At 41.7% G+C, this 14,701-nt stretch overlaps 2 protein-coding genes across 3 annotated transcripts in view; one reads left to right on the plus strand and one right to left on the minus strand.

Annotated features, from left to right (window-relative positions):
- Positions 1-14,509, minus strand: part of NSMCE2 (NSE2 (MMS21) homolog, SMC5-SMC6 complex SUMO ligase) — a 214,381-nt gene extending 199,872 nt beyond the window's left edge. The window contains exons 1-2 of the mRNA XM_030303518.2: positions 14,354-14,509; positions 8,944-9,114 (exon numbers count right to left, since the gene is read on the minus strand). Coding sequence (XP_030159378.1) covers positions 8,944-9,100 — 157 coding nt within the window. The 5' untranslated portion in view covers positions 9,101-9,114; positions 14,354-14,509. The remainder of the gene's footprint in view (positions 1-8,943; positions 9,115-14,353) is intronic.
- A 33-nt stretch (positions 14,510-14,542) lies between these two features.
- The window catches only part of WASHC5 (WASH complex subunit 5), a 63,757-nt gene continuing 63,598 nt past the window's right edge, over positions 14,543-14,701 (plus strand). The window contains exon 1 of one of the 2 annotated variants that reach the window (XM_030303843.2): positions 14,543-14,699. The gene's annotated coding sequence lies outside the window, so the exon portion shown is untranslated. The remainder of the gene's footprint in view (positions 14,700-14,701) is intronic. The other variant, XM_030303844.1, reaches the window with a different exon arrangement.

Raw genomic sequence — 14,701 nt, forward strand, 5'->3', positions numbered from 1 at the left:
AGCTTGATACAGGAGCTCTTAAAGCTCACATTATACTCTTTTATGTGAAATCAGAAGTTATTTTCTACCAGTAATTTAATGAGTTAGACAGGGAAAAAAGTTATTTGTAAGAACATTTCTGCTATCCTCTCCACAATCGCTTTTCAGATATCACTTTGTGTTTTGATTGTGCAAAATTTAACCCATTCTTCACCTTATATACATATATGAATAGAGACTATCACAGAAGGACTTTTGTCTAGACCAGGGGTCAGTATAGACTTTACACATTATATTCAACCCATTCTTTGCCATATATATGTGTGTATGTATATATATGAACAGGAAGACTTTGGTCTAGACCGGGGGTCAGTCAAGTATAGCCTTTATAGATTATTTACAGCAGAACTGGACAGCTGCAACACAGACAGAAAGCCAAAACCTGGTTGGGAAACAGGATGTTATTAACTGACGTTTTCAAACTCCTGTATCTAGTGGTAGGAATATAGATTTTATAAACAATCAAATGCAAAGAAGTACTCTATTGTTGTGATGGATGAATGCATGGCCAACTCAGAGGAAACTCAGTACGGTCTAGGTGGGAGAAGAATTATCTGTAGAAAAAAAGATAATACTTAAGCTTGGCCTTGAAAGAGAATAGGTGCCCTTCCATCAGTCAATAGGGAGAGAGAGCATTCTAGGGAGAGGAAGTCATGTGAACACAGGCAAGGAGGCCTGACAGCACACCCTGGTAGAACTAAATCCAGTCTCTCTGACAGGGTGTACAGAGGGGTGTAGCCGGTGACATCATGAACATTCTTGTACACTATGCTCTCTGGTTTAAAACGGGCATAGAAATTAATAGCTACTATTTGCAGAGAGTAAATGCCAGATGCTTTGGTCATGGCTAGAGACATGATCAAACAAGGATGATCTACAACATGGTAATTGAGATTTATAAATATAGTCCTAGGGAAAACTTTTTTTTGTAAGTTCACCAAGGGAACCTTCTAAGTCAAAAATTAGCACAGAATGGACTCTCCAAATTGTTTTAATGAGAAGCTCTCATCTTCAGGTACAATGGTGATAGAGCCCAGCAAACGGGCTGTCTCTATAATAAGCACAGGCATAAGCAATACTTGACTAGATAAGGGGACTTATCTCAAAGCTTGCTGCAATTGAGAAGGGGAAAGTGACACTTACAAGGACAACAGATTGAGAATATGCAAAGAGTAAATAAGTAAAATGTGTTATTTCCTATCTGAAATAGGTTATTGTGAGAGAATGGTACCCAGTCCTTCCTCAACCTCAAGGCTCAGTGTACTCCTATGTTAAAGTGACTATGTTACCTACCTACCCGAGAGCACTGCTGTAAAGATTAAACGAATACCTGAGGCATTTAGAGCATGGCTGCCACACAAAAAGCACTATGTTCACTATTGTTGAATTGCCCAATATGTACAGTCTGAAAACACGTGTGCCTACTGGATATAAAATCAGGCTGCTAGGTCAGAACGTAAAAAGTCATGAAGAGGACAGAAAGACTCATGATCTCATTTAGAACATTTACTACTATGAAGTTTTCCTTTATCTTTACATGTACTTGTCTTATCTGCTAACTCAATTATTAGCTTCTTGAGGGCACGGGCCAATAAACAATTGGTGACCGATCAACATAAAGTGTAACAATTATCTAGAAGAGTGAAAAGTAAGCTCAAACAAATGTTCTGAATCAGTATTGTACAGTAAAGAGGGAAAATTACTTCGCCTGAGCACTGCCCCAAAGAAAAGGAAACCTACATCTTTGTCTTACAGTAAAAGCCACCACTGCTGCCACCACCAGTTTAGGGACAGAAACTCTGGATTTCATAAATTTTCTCTCTCCTCCTCTATCTACTGCCTATAACTTCTCAGTGGGTGTAACTTTTCCAACTAACATTTCTTTCTACTTTCTTTTTTTAGCTACCTTCTTCTGGATCTGACGCTACAACAGCACTGATTAAATACTAAATCGAAGGGATAAAAGATGGCTTCCATGTCCTTTTTCAATAAATTTAAGAAATTTAATGACATAGCGATGAAATCCTTCTTAATCAACCATCACTACGGCGAATGGTGCTAGGAAGAAGGGCAGATCCAAAGGTAAATAAACTTGCTCTCAAAGTCCATTAAAACATAACTCCACGAGGCCTTCAAAGAAATTCCTGCAAGGAATACTCCTCTTTTAACTCGGTCCCAATGCAAAAATGAGCACAAAGCAGGTGTGTGAGGAGCTAGCCCCAAGTGCCTTAGAACTTCCCCAAACAAGGTTTTAACTCCCATCCTGGGAGGGAAAGGGAAAGCCCACTTTTGCAGCACCCAGGGACAAACAAATTAGCATTTCCAAGGTCAACTGCTGACTGGCCTAATTATTTACAGCGACTAGAGTATTCTGGCTGCAGAAGTTAAGAGGCTGGACCCTTCTGGGTTGCCCAATATCCTAAGAAACTAATTTACCACATTAGCTACAAAATATCAAAGTACTGTAGGTGTGGAGTCAAATCAGCATATGACATTTCAGACGGAACCAAATATTAATAAGATCCCCAGAAGTAATCCTAAGCTGGCTAAACAATTTGGGGAAAAACTTAAAATGACAATCCCACCAGTGGTAGAGGAGTAACAACTACACACACACACACACACGCACGCACGCACGCACATCAGTAAATAGTATGGTCTTATCTTGCCAACTGGTTTGATTTCAATAGTCACCAAAACGGCTAAAAAGCTGCAAAACTAGTTGATGTAACTACCTTACACATTCTTGCCGTCCTCTGGTAGCCACTGAAAAATGAAATAACTTATATAACCGATGCTGTCCATCATCATAGCCACCTGCCACGTGTGGCTATTAAGCAGCATATGAAATGTGGCTGGTCCAGATGGAGATGGACTGAAGGATTTTGAACTTGGTACCAAAAAAATGTAAAAATAACTCCACTTTTATATTAATGACGTATTGAAATAATATTTTATGCACATGGGATTAAATAAAATATTACTAAATTTCATTTCTCCTCTTACCTTTTATGATGAGGATAACAGAAAAGCTTAAATTGCACATGTGGCTCACACTGTATTTTTATTGGACGGTGCTGTAATATACAGATAATGCTTCACACTTATGCACAAGAACATATAACCTCAGTTTCAAAGTACAGACCGAAGGAAAAATAGGCCTGAATGATACCAATCTTCTCTAAAATGATCAAATTGGTTTCAACTGTTAATCACCAACCTAATAAACGCTCCTTTCTGCTTACCACCAGACAAAATTTTATTTTCTAAAAAGGAAACTGCTGTTTCAAAATCGATCCTAAAGTCTGTTCTTCTGTCTGGAGTTGTCATCTTTGCCTAACATGAAACCAGTCTTAATTCTTTCCAACGATCAAAGATAACATGATAAAGTGCTGGTCTAATTTTTAAATCTGATCAAGTGATTCCAACTCCATTTTTTCTGCATTAGTCATTTTCATACCCTATTAGGTCACCGAAACCTAACTCATGCCTTTGCTCCAAATGTAAATAGGTAGAATCAACGGAAAGATTATTAACAGTCTAGAAGAACCCAGGCGGTATTCAGATACTATACATATTCTGTTTCAAAAACTAAAATATGACTCATTTACTATTTCAGAAAGTGACATCCCATTGTAAACAGGAGAGCTTAGCAAACAGGAGAGCACAGAAGCAGTGATTTCCACACATTCCATAGTGCGGAGAAACCATGCAAACCTTCAAGTCGTTACAGACAGTGGAAGAGAGAAAACCTGGAGGTGTTGGGATGGTTGGAAGTTTCTGTGGTGGGAAAACACAGCAACAAGAGGTGAGGTGAGGCAAACTGCTCAAACCTTCCTCTCCCCCGCTCAAAAAGGAAACTACTCAACTTTCTGACTGAGGAAGCCAGTTGGGAAAGGAAAGCACATTTCACACTTTTTAACCTCCTAAAACCGCCCAAACACTACTGGCCCTCTAGTAGAAGGACAAAATGACATATTTTTGTGAACAGAACATGTAAACCTTTTTAAGAGTGGTTTTTAAATGAAATCAACAACAAAAATCAAGATCTGATAACTCAGAGTAATAAATAACAAAGCGGCAGTGTATGTTTCTGTCTTAAGACAGGGTCAACATCTATCACTGGCAAATGAATAGCCTGCGTAATTGAAAACGAAGCTAGTGGAAATGTGCGGTTATTCTTCCTTCCTGGAAGAGTTCATCTTGAAATGTAACCTTAATAGGCCTATAGTTTCTCTGGTCTGATACAGTCAGCATGTTTGTTTTCTCAGATAGATGGAATAACTCAGGCTCTAAGCTACAAAATGCCAACAATTCAGCGATTTTACCTTTTGCACAATCTTGAACTCCGCAGTCAACAAACCCATCGTTAAGGCCAAAGGCTACCGCATAAGAAGTATTCTGGTGCCACCTAGTGGTGGAAGTTTCCTGCCAACTAGGAAATGATGATTACACCTGGTTCTCAAAGTAAGGCCCATGGACCAGCAGGGTCAACATCAGCATCACCTGGTAACTTGTTAGAAATGCAAATTCTTGGGCTCATCCAGACCTACTGAAACTCTGATGGTGGGGCTGAGCAATCTGTGTTTTAACAAGCTCTCTAAGTGGTTCTGACGCACTGAATTAGCTCTTACACAAAAATTAAATGCAAAGCCTTAAAAAACTAGGTTTACAAATTAAAACGCACAATTTCTGATTTTTGAAAACAACTTAATTTTCTACAGAGTGGATTCAAATAACTGTATTTGGAGAACAGTCTTCAAAGACACTTATTACGTAACTCATACACATTCAACACCTGACAAACATCAAATTAAGTCCCAACCTCTGAAAACGTCCGATGAGCACCCTGGGGTCTCTGCCCCAAGGAGACCAGGTTCAAAGGGAAGATCAGACATATTAACACAGCGAAATACAATATAAATACGAAAAGCAACAACAACCATGAGACAAAGAGAAAACATTAACTGGTTTCAGGATGTCGGGATATGGCATGTTACTGCATTTTAAGTGGGGGCGGAGCTTACCTGGGAACACATGAAAAGCCAAGGAGGTAGACTACTGCCGATTTTTAAATTAAGAGTCAGCTACCCTAATGAGAATAGATGCCACAGAAAAGCTCACTGCATACATCTGCTTTGTGCAATTATGTTATAAAGTAATCAGGAGAAAAGCAGATCTAATGAAGCCTTGCTAAATTGTTTATTTTCTATTTAGATCTTAGAGAACTTATTTAATTTCTCATACAGCAACTTAAAACACCTAGGATTCAGTAAAAGCAGTCCAAATATTTATTTACAAGTATGCATTTCTTTAAATTCAGCTTTATATTATGCCCTCCTTTGGAAAAAAAAAGAACCCTGAATTTTAATATCTATTTACTCAAAATTAAAGAATTATATATTTGAAGTAAAAAAAAAAAAAATGGATCAGTATGACTGTGGTCCACACAGTCACAATTAAGTGCCATCCCTTACTCTGTGGGTAACTGCAAAACTATCACTTAGGAGGAAAAAAATCAACTCTGAAAAGCAAGTCTTGCAAACCCAGGCCTCTCATGTGACAGATGACATCAAAGACGTTAATAGAGGCAGCATAAGCACATAAAGGAATTTCAAAGACTTGCTCTACTGATTAGTTTTGATTTTGCACTTTTAAAATATTTAGATATGTACAGAGACCAACTATTTAATTCTCACATTTTAAGAGCAACTGCCTGTAACAGTATGAGTTTCTGACAAAACTCTTTTTTTCCTTCTTTTCAAACCCTTCCTTTCCTGGCAGAGAGGAGAGAGGACATAACCTGAGGTACATTAATGTTTTCGAAGGGCCATTCCTAGGGGCACCTGAGTGGCTCAGTCGGTTGAGTGTCTGACTCTTGATATCGGCTCAGGTCATGATCTCGTGGTTCCTAAGATCGAGCCCAGCGTGTGGCTCTGCACGGATAGCACGGAGCTTGCCTAGGGTCCTGTCTTCTCTCTGTCCCTCCCCACACTGGTCACAAGCTTGAGTGCACGTGCACTCTCTCATTCTCTCTCAAAATAAATAAACTTTAAAAAAAAAAAAAAGAACAGGGCCATTCCTCAATTTTATTTAACTAAATTTAAAGGGCTTATGAGAATTCAACTGCTCAAAGATGATATTAACAACAACACTTTTGATAAATTAAGTTAGTACTTCTGCCTAAGAAAGCAGAAGAGTACACAATAAATTTAAAAATCCGAAAAATAAGCCCCAGCTACCTGAAAAATCTCCTAATGTAAGAAATTTCATTTCCCAACTAAGTAAGAAAGAAAGTATTCCCAGGGGCACCTGGGTGGCTCAGTCAGTTGAGCATCAACTCTTGGTTTCGGCTCAGGTCATGGTCTCACGATTTCAGGGGTTCAAGGCCCATGTCGGGCTCTGCGTCGACAGTGATGTCTGCTTGGGATTCTCTGTCTCCCTCTCTCTCTGTCCCTCTCAAAATAAATAAACTTAAAAATTTTTTTTAATTAAAAAAAAAAAAGGAAGTATTCCCAGAATAACCAACACACCTGGAGAAAAAAAGAGTAGACATGGCAACAGTAAAAGTCAATTGCCTAGATACACATCCTATAACATGGCACAGGGAAAGGTGATCATTTCAAATGAGCTAGAAGTTGAACAAGGACAACCACCTGGTATAGGAAAATGCAACCAACAGGAAACGAAACAATACACATCAGTTCCCTCCAAGTTCTTGGGAACAAGAATCCCCCTTACCAACAAGAGAATTGCAGTGTGGAGTGAGAAAATGGTACCTCAGTGATCACTAACATCTCTTTTAACAAAGTTCATTCTAATCTGTGATGAAATTGGGCAACCCAGAAGGGAAACAGAAAGGGTGCTAACCTTAGAGGCGAAGAAAGGGAGCATTTCTGTTGCAAAGATAATTCATGGACTTTCCCACATGCTCTTCTGTACTTTAATTTGTTCCAATCCAGTCACTGCTCTCCAACATAGTCAACTGCTCTTCTCTCTTATGGCTGAAGATTTTATTATGACTTTTATCCAAGTTAGACTTCAAGTCAAGGTTAAGAACTTTAGAAGGCTACCCACTAAAAATTATGGGTGATTTCTGCTGCTGGCCATGAATGAACTGGTGTGGAGTTGGCCCCCCTGCAGTGAACGACTAGAGAGCTGGATGAAATAAAAACTGACAGCTGCTCTCAGACAGTGGGGCAATAGGCAGGGCAGAACTGAGTCCTGCAGAAATCGAAAAACAAGTTAGGTAAGTCATGCAATTGCCCGCCTCCCTACACAAAAGAGGGGGAATCCAAGCAGGGAATGCAAATCTTCAAGGACTAAGGACAGACAGAGACTAGAGTTCAGGGAGGCTAAGACAACAGGGGTTTTCAAGACAGCACTGGGAGAGAGCTATGCACAGAAAGCGCTCAAGGAATCTGCAGAGATCCCCTCAATCCTAAACTACTAAGAAAAAAGTGCTGGGAGCTATACAGTGATCAATTCCCAGAATTCACACAGGATGGGAAGAGCTTCAAATTGCATCCAGTGGAGTGGAGTTATCTCACTGAACCCTCCGGGCAATCAACAGAGACTCAGGAAGGCCAAGCTTTGTAACAAGGCAAAATTGGCCCCAAGATAAATCTACACCAACTTGACCTGCACTGACAAAGTTTGGTTAACCTGGAAAGGATTAGCCTACTCCACAAATTACTTTGATGCCTGCCAAAACAAATGCCATCATTCTTTACTGGAAGACAACAAAATCCCAACACTTAGCAACATAGCGCACACAATGTCCACATGAAGAAGCAGCAATAGACAAGAGAAGACAGAATTAGCAGATAAGGATATTAAATCAGGTATTATAAATATGTTCAGTATATTCAAGAATATAGAGAAAAACATGAACATAATGAAGAGAGATAGAAGACAGAAATAAGATTCCATTTAATTCTTTTTTATGTCCAGAGATGAAAAATCCGGTATCTGAAATTTAAAATTCACTGCGCAGAATTAACAAGAGTAGACGCTGCAGAAGACAAAACCAATGAACTTGAAGACACAGCAAGAGGCACTTCGAGCTGAAGCCAGACAGAAAAAGACCTGAAAAGAATCAACTACTAGCCTCAGTGACTTACGGACACTATCAAGCTGTCCAATACACGTGTAATTAGAGTTCCAGAAGGAGAAGGGAGGGGAGGGACACAAAAACTATTTGAAGAGATGGTGGCAAAATTTTTTCTTAATTTGATCAAAACTATAAGCCCACGAATCCATAAAACTTCAAGAACACTAGACACGATAAACAAAGAAAATCATGCAAAGGCACATCACAATCAAATCGCTAAAAACTAGCGATATTAAAAACAAACAAATATCTGTTGCTCCCCTGCTCTGTATATAACAAAATAAAAACAACCCTAATCCAAAGAAAGCAAATAACATCTTTCTAAATCTTCTGACTGAAAAATGTTCATCAAAGCTGAACTCTCCTATTTTGGTAGAGGCCTTCCTAGCTGGTACCCCTAGCATAAGCTTAGTCTATCAAGCATGAAGACTTAAACTACTGCAAAATAACATTATAATGCATCTGCATACCTTACAGTTCACAAATGTCACATACTTTAGATTGAATGATCTTTGAGGACAGGAACCTTCCTGTTTTAACCTGTAAATTTCTAGTGCAGTTTCTTCTAGCATAGAACTATTTGAAGAAACATGAATAAGTCGATCTCATTTAATTCTCAGTACATTGTTATTCGGTACTTAGAACACAGTGAGAAAACAGATGCCCAGAGGGATTAAGTGATTGCCCCAAGAACACTCAAAAGGTGAGCAGTATCTCATATCCCTAGAATGCCTCCACACCAGGTTATCTCAAAGTAAACACAAAAGAAATAAGTTTTAATTGTTACTTACTCTGAGTTTCCACAAGATCCAAGGCAACACTAGAAGCTGTGTCCATTCCAGAGCTGATACAGGATTGGAAGTTTTTCAAAGAGGAGAGAGCAGATTCTATACCACTGAAGGATATAAAACCAGTTGAGCCTGAACTTGAACTCGAACGTCCAGGCATCTTGAAATTATTACCTAAGTTTTCAAACACAATAAAATAAGATTTAGGGGTCAGAATAATAACTGCATAAGAAAATAAAACTGCTATAAACATCCATATGAATGTATCTAATATCCCACAAGTGCCACACTATTACGAACATTCTCCATCCCTGGAGGGGACACTAAAGCATTGTGCTGTCATCTGGGCCACCAAACACAGATGCACTCAATACAAGGGGGAAGGGTCTTTGTTTTTCAAAGGAGGGAGAATACCCTCTTTTAAAACATTCCTTGGTTCTCTGAAGAATTCAACAACAGCATAGTTTTATGAAACCTAAAACATAAAGGGGTTAGACAAAGTAGACTATTCATCTGATGCATTTTTCTAAAAACTGATAGTAGTAAAAGTAAAATAGTTTAATACAGAGAACTCCAAAATCTGTAGTTGTTAACTTATCTGACACATATGCATATTGAATTCTGAAAACCATAATATATTAAATATAAATTTAAAATGTATATATATGGGGGCGCCTGGGTGGCGCAGTCGGTTAAGAGTCCGACTTCAGCTCAGGTCACGATCTCGCAGTCTGTGAGTTCGAGCCCCGCGTCAGGCTCTGGGCTGATGGCTCAGAGCCTGGAGCCTGCTTCCGATTCTGTGTCTCCTTCTCTCTCTGCCCCTCCCCCCTTCATGCTCTGTCTCTCTCTGTCTCAGAAATAAATAAACGTTAAAAAAAAATTAAAAAGTATATAGATAGATAGATAGATACTGTATAAATTCCTGACAGTCCTCTGGTTCTAACAGATTTATAGACTTGGTAAGATCCCAGACTCTGTCAGTAAAAGCAGAATTTTTCTACATTATAGAGCAAAATATGGAGGCCATATGGAGTAGTGGTCAAGCATGTAGCCTCTAGAACCAGACTACCTCAGTTAAGAGCCAGATTCTGCCATTTGAGTAACTGAATGACTTCAGGCGAATAACTTAACCTCTCAGTGTTTCATTTTTCCCCCTCCTAAAATAGGAATCATCCAGGGCCTAGCTCAAGGATTCCTGTGAGAACTGAATGAGTTAAGGTGTATAATAAAACACTGAAAATAATGCCCACCAGATAAATCTTTAAAAGTGGAAGCAAATATTACCATCAACTTCATCATTATAACACTGTAAGCGACAGTACAGAGTAGTGCTTGCAAGAATGGACAATGGGCAGAGATGCCTGAAAATTCTGTCCCATCCATGCTACTTAAAACTTCACAACCCCGGTTTAGTTGCTTACTTTCTCTATCTTCAGTCTGAAGGAAATTATCTATCTATCTCACAGCATTATTGAAATCAATGTTGTAGTTTTCTAAAACTTCTCTGATCTTAAGAATCAGTTGACATGGTTCTCAAAAACATAGATTTGGGGCACCTGGGTGGTTCAGTCAGTTGAGCATCCGACTTCAGTTCAGGTCATGATCTCGTGGTTCATGAGTCCAAGCCCCATGTCGGGCTCTGTGCTGACAGCTCAGAGCCTGGAGCCTGCTTCGGATTCTGTGTCTCCCTCTCTCTCTGCCCCTCCCCCACTCACACTCTGTCTTTCTCTCTCTCTCAAAAATAAACATAAAAAAACTTAAAAAGAAATATAGATTTATATACAGATACTCTCTCAGACCTACTAAATCAGAGTCCCTAGTGGATACTCTAGGAAACCAGTATTTTTATGAATAACCCCAGATAATTCTTAGAATCAAACAAGTACGGAGAACACTGAAATAACTGCATCTCAACCCCGCCAAACTTGTATGTTGAGAGCCTAACCCCCATGGTGATGGTATTTTGAGATGAGGCCTTTGGGAGGTAATTAGGTTTAGACATCCTGAGGGTAGAGCCCTCAGGAAGGGATCAGTGTCCTTATTAGAAGAAGAGGGGACACCAGAGTTCTCTCTCTCTCCACCTTGTAAGGATATAACAAGAAGGTGGCCTACTGTGAACTAGGAGGGTCCTTACCAGTATCCAACCATGCCAGCGCCCCAATCTCCAGCTTCTAGTCTCCAAAACTGTGAGAAATGAATTTCTATTGTTTAAGCCACCAGTCTGTGCTATTTTTCAATAGCAGCGGGAGCTGACAAAAACACACAGTGCATACAGGGAATAATATAATCCAGGATAAATGGGAAGTATCTAGCACATGGTAGCTATCCTTATGACGTGCGTGCAAAATTCACATTACGCGAATGAAACTTTACCCTTGCACAGAGCTGGGGAAAACTTCCTTCTGTAATGCTGGAGTATTTCCAGGGAAAAGAGTCAGACTGAGAAGCAAAGAGAGTGGATGGAGAGGACGGATGGCGTAGACGCACTTTTCCCTATTTCTCCCACTATGTACAGCTGAGCACATTAACTCACAGGACGGCAACCCGCCTCCACCTCCACCCCAAAGAATCATCAGGACCAAAATGTCAATCACACAGTGGTTGAGAAACCCAGGTTTAAATCAACCTCCACTTGGGAGTCTTCCCCAGTAAGAATACTCTCTTTGTTCCCTGAACGTATGGTTACCAAGGAAGTTTAAAACGAGGTTTCCCAAGCATGTTATTTTGCCTCCCCTAACAGACCTTGTCTTAGGCCATTCGGGCTGCTGTAATAAGACACCAGACTGGGAGGCTTATAAACCACAGAAATTTATCTCTCAGTTCCGGAGGCTGGCAAGTCCAAGATCAAGGTGCCAGCTGGGTTGCATTCTGAAGGCCCTCTTCCTGGTTCATAGCCCCCAGGCCTTCTCAGTCTTCCTCTTCACAGGTCGGAGGTGCAAGGGAGCTTGAAGAGCCTCTTTTACCAAAGGCACTAATCCCATTCATGAGGGCTCTACCCTCAAGACCTAAGCACCTCTCAAAGGCCCCACTTCCTAATACCACCACACTGGCATCAGTATTTCAACACATGAATGGGGGAAGGAGAAAGACAAAAACATTCAGCAGGTCTAAGATTCGCTTCAGGCAGGACTAGTTATTAGCTAACTTAAAAATACTGTTTCTGGGGCACCTGGGTGGCTCAGTCTGTAGAGCGTTGGGACTCTGGCTCAGGTCAGGATCTCACAGTTGGAGAGTTCAAGCTCCACATCCGGCTCTGTGCTGTCGGCCTGTCAGTGCAGAGCCTGCTTCAGATCCTCTCTCCTCCTCTCTCTCTGCCCGTCCCCCACTTGTGCTCTCCCAAAATAAATAAATATTTGTTAAAAAATACTGTTTCCCCAATCAACAAAACTAAAAGGCAACCAACGGCATGGGAAAAGATATTTGCAAATGACATCGGATAAAGGGTTAGTATCCAAAATCTATAAAGAACTCACCAAACTCCACACCCAAGAAACAAATAATACAGTGAAGAAATGGGCAGAAGACATGAATAGACGCTTTTCCAAAGATGACATCCAGATGGCCAACAGACACATGAAAAGATGCTCAACATCACTCATCATCAGGGAAATACAAATCAAAGCCACACTGAGACACCAGCTCACGCCGGTCAGAGGGGCTAAAATGAACACATCAGGAGACTATAGATACTGGAGAGGATGTGGAGAAAAGGGAACCCTCTTGCACTGTTGGTGGGAATGCAAACTGGTGCGGCCACTCTGGAAAACAGTGTGGAGGTTCCTCAAAAAATTAAAAATAGAACTACCCTATGACCCAGCAATAGCACTGCTGGGAATTTACCCAAGGGATATAGGAGTGCTGATGCATAGGAGCACATGTACTCCAATGTTTATAGGAGCACTTTCAACAATAGCCAAATTATGGAAGGAGCCTAAATGTCCACCAACTGAGGAATGGATAAAGAAGATGTGGTTTATATATACAATGGAATACTACTTGGCAATGAGAAAGAATGAAATCATGCCATTTGCAGCAACATGGATGGAACTGGAAGGTATTACGCTAAGCGAAATGTCAATCAGAGAAAGCCAAGTATCATATGTTTTCACTCATATGTGGATCTTGAGAAACTTAACAGAAGACCATGGGGGAGGGGAGGGGGAAAAATAGTTACAAACAGAGAGGGAGGGAGACAAACCATAAGAGACGCTTAAATACAGAGAACAAACTGAGGGTTGATGGGGGGTGGGGGAGAGGAGAAAGTGGTTGGGGGGCATTGAGGAGGGCACTTGTTGGGATGAGCACTGGCTGTTGTATGGAAACCAATTTGACAATAAATTATATTAAAAAAAAAAAAGTTTCCCCGGAGGGCCCCTGTGTGTTTCAGTCAATTAAGTGTTGGACTTCAACTCAGGTCATGATCGCTCAGCTTGTGGGTTTGGGCCCCGCATCGGCCTCTGTGCCAACAGCTTGGAGCCTAGCCTGCTTGGGATTCTGTGTCTCCCTCTTTCTCTGCCCCTCCCCACCACCCCCCCCCCCGGAGCTCTCTGTGTCTCTCAAAAATTAAAAAAATTAAAAAAAATTTTTAAATACTGTTTCCCTCTCTTATCTTTCTGTACAGCACAGTGGTAAGCACAAAGCAAACAATTTACAGACACTATATTGACCTTTAAGTCCATGGGGACCTGTAAGAGGAGTCCAGCCAGAGCTGTATCTCCCTTTACAAGATGTAAGGATACTTCTTTCTTCATGAAGCCTTCTCCTATCCATACAAGCAATTGCCTGCCCCACCCCGGCCATGCTACCACTATCCCACCCTCTCTCTCTCCATCACACACACACACACACACACACACACACACACACACACACACACAATTATAAAACTCATCACAACTATTCATTCACGTGGCTACCACTCCCTCATTCTGGGAGCAGCTTAAAATAGAACTCTGACACGTTCTACAGCATGTAAAACAGCTCCTCTCACAAAACCGGCGATCAATAAAGAACTGAGACTGACAACAATAACAGCAACCACCATTTCCCCATAAACGGGTGCTCCGGCGCTTCACTCTCATTATCCTAATCCTCACAACCATTTATAGGAGAGAAAAGGAAACTGACACAAGAGCTTATTTAAACGACCTGCCCGAGGCCCTGCTTCTAAAGACAGCTCCAACTGGATTAATCTGCACCAAGCATTCGTGATCAGTTCCCTACCAGGGCAGAAGGACGGAGAGATGGCGTCTCGGGAAGGGGGGCAGCCTGCCCAAGCCTCACTGCTTAACGTGCAGAGCCAGGACCGTATCCCAGGTGGACGGACTCCAGCTCAGGGCACCCGCGGAGGGCCCGAGAGGGAGGCGACACCTCCCGCCACCCTCGCCATCGCCACCCCTCGCTTCTGCCTTACCTGGATGTCCGACCCAGCTCTCTCTGGCTGCACCCGGACTGCCCCCACCCGGACCCCAACTCCTTCCTCAACTCCCTTCTCTAGTCGCTGAAACCGCGAGCGCGGGCTCTCGCGTCATCAGCCGGCGCGGGCGAACGGTCACATGACGCCCCGCCCTGCTCTCCGCCCCTCTGATCATGTGACCGCCAGGGGAGTCAGAGGCGGAAGCGGGGGTCTCGCAGGCTGGCGATCGAGGGCTGCGTCTAGAAGGGGACGCGTGCGGAGAGGGCGGCGTGGGGACCCAGGTGCCAACCCAGTCCGCGATCGCCGGCCCTGCACGTGCGCCCTGGCGTGGCCCGGGTGACAGGT

The sequence above is a fragment of the Lynx canadensis genome, chromosome F2 (genome assembly GCF_007474595.2).
Source record: "Lynx canadensis isolate LIC74 chromosome F2, mLynCan4.pri.v2, whole genome shotgun sequence".
In the NCBI taxonomy this organism is placed as follows: domain Eukaryota; kingdom Metazoa; phylum Chordata; class Mammalia; order Carnivora; family Felidae; genus Lynx; species Lynx canadensis.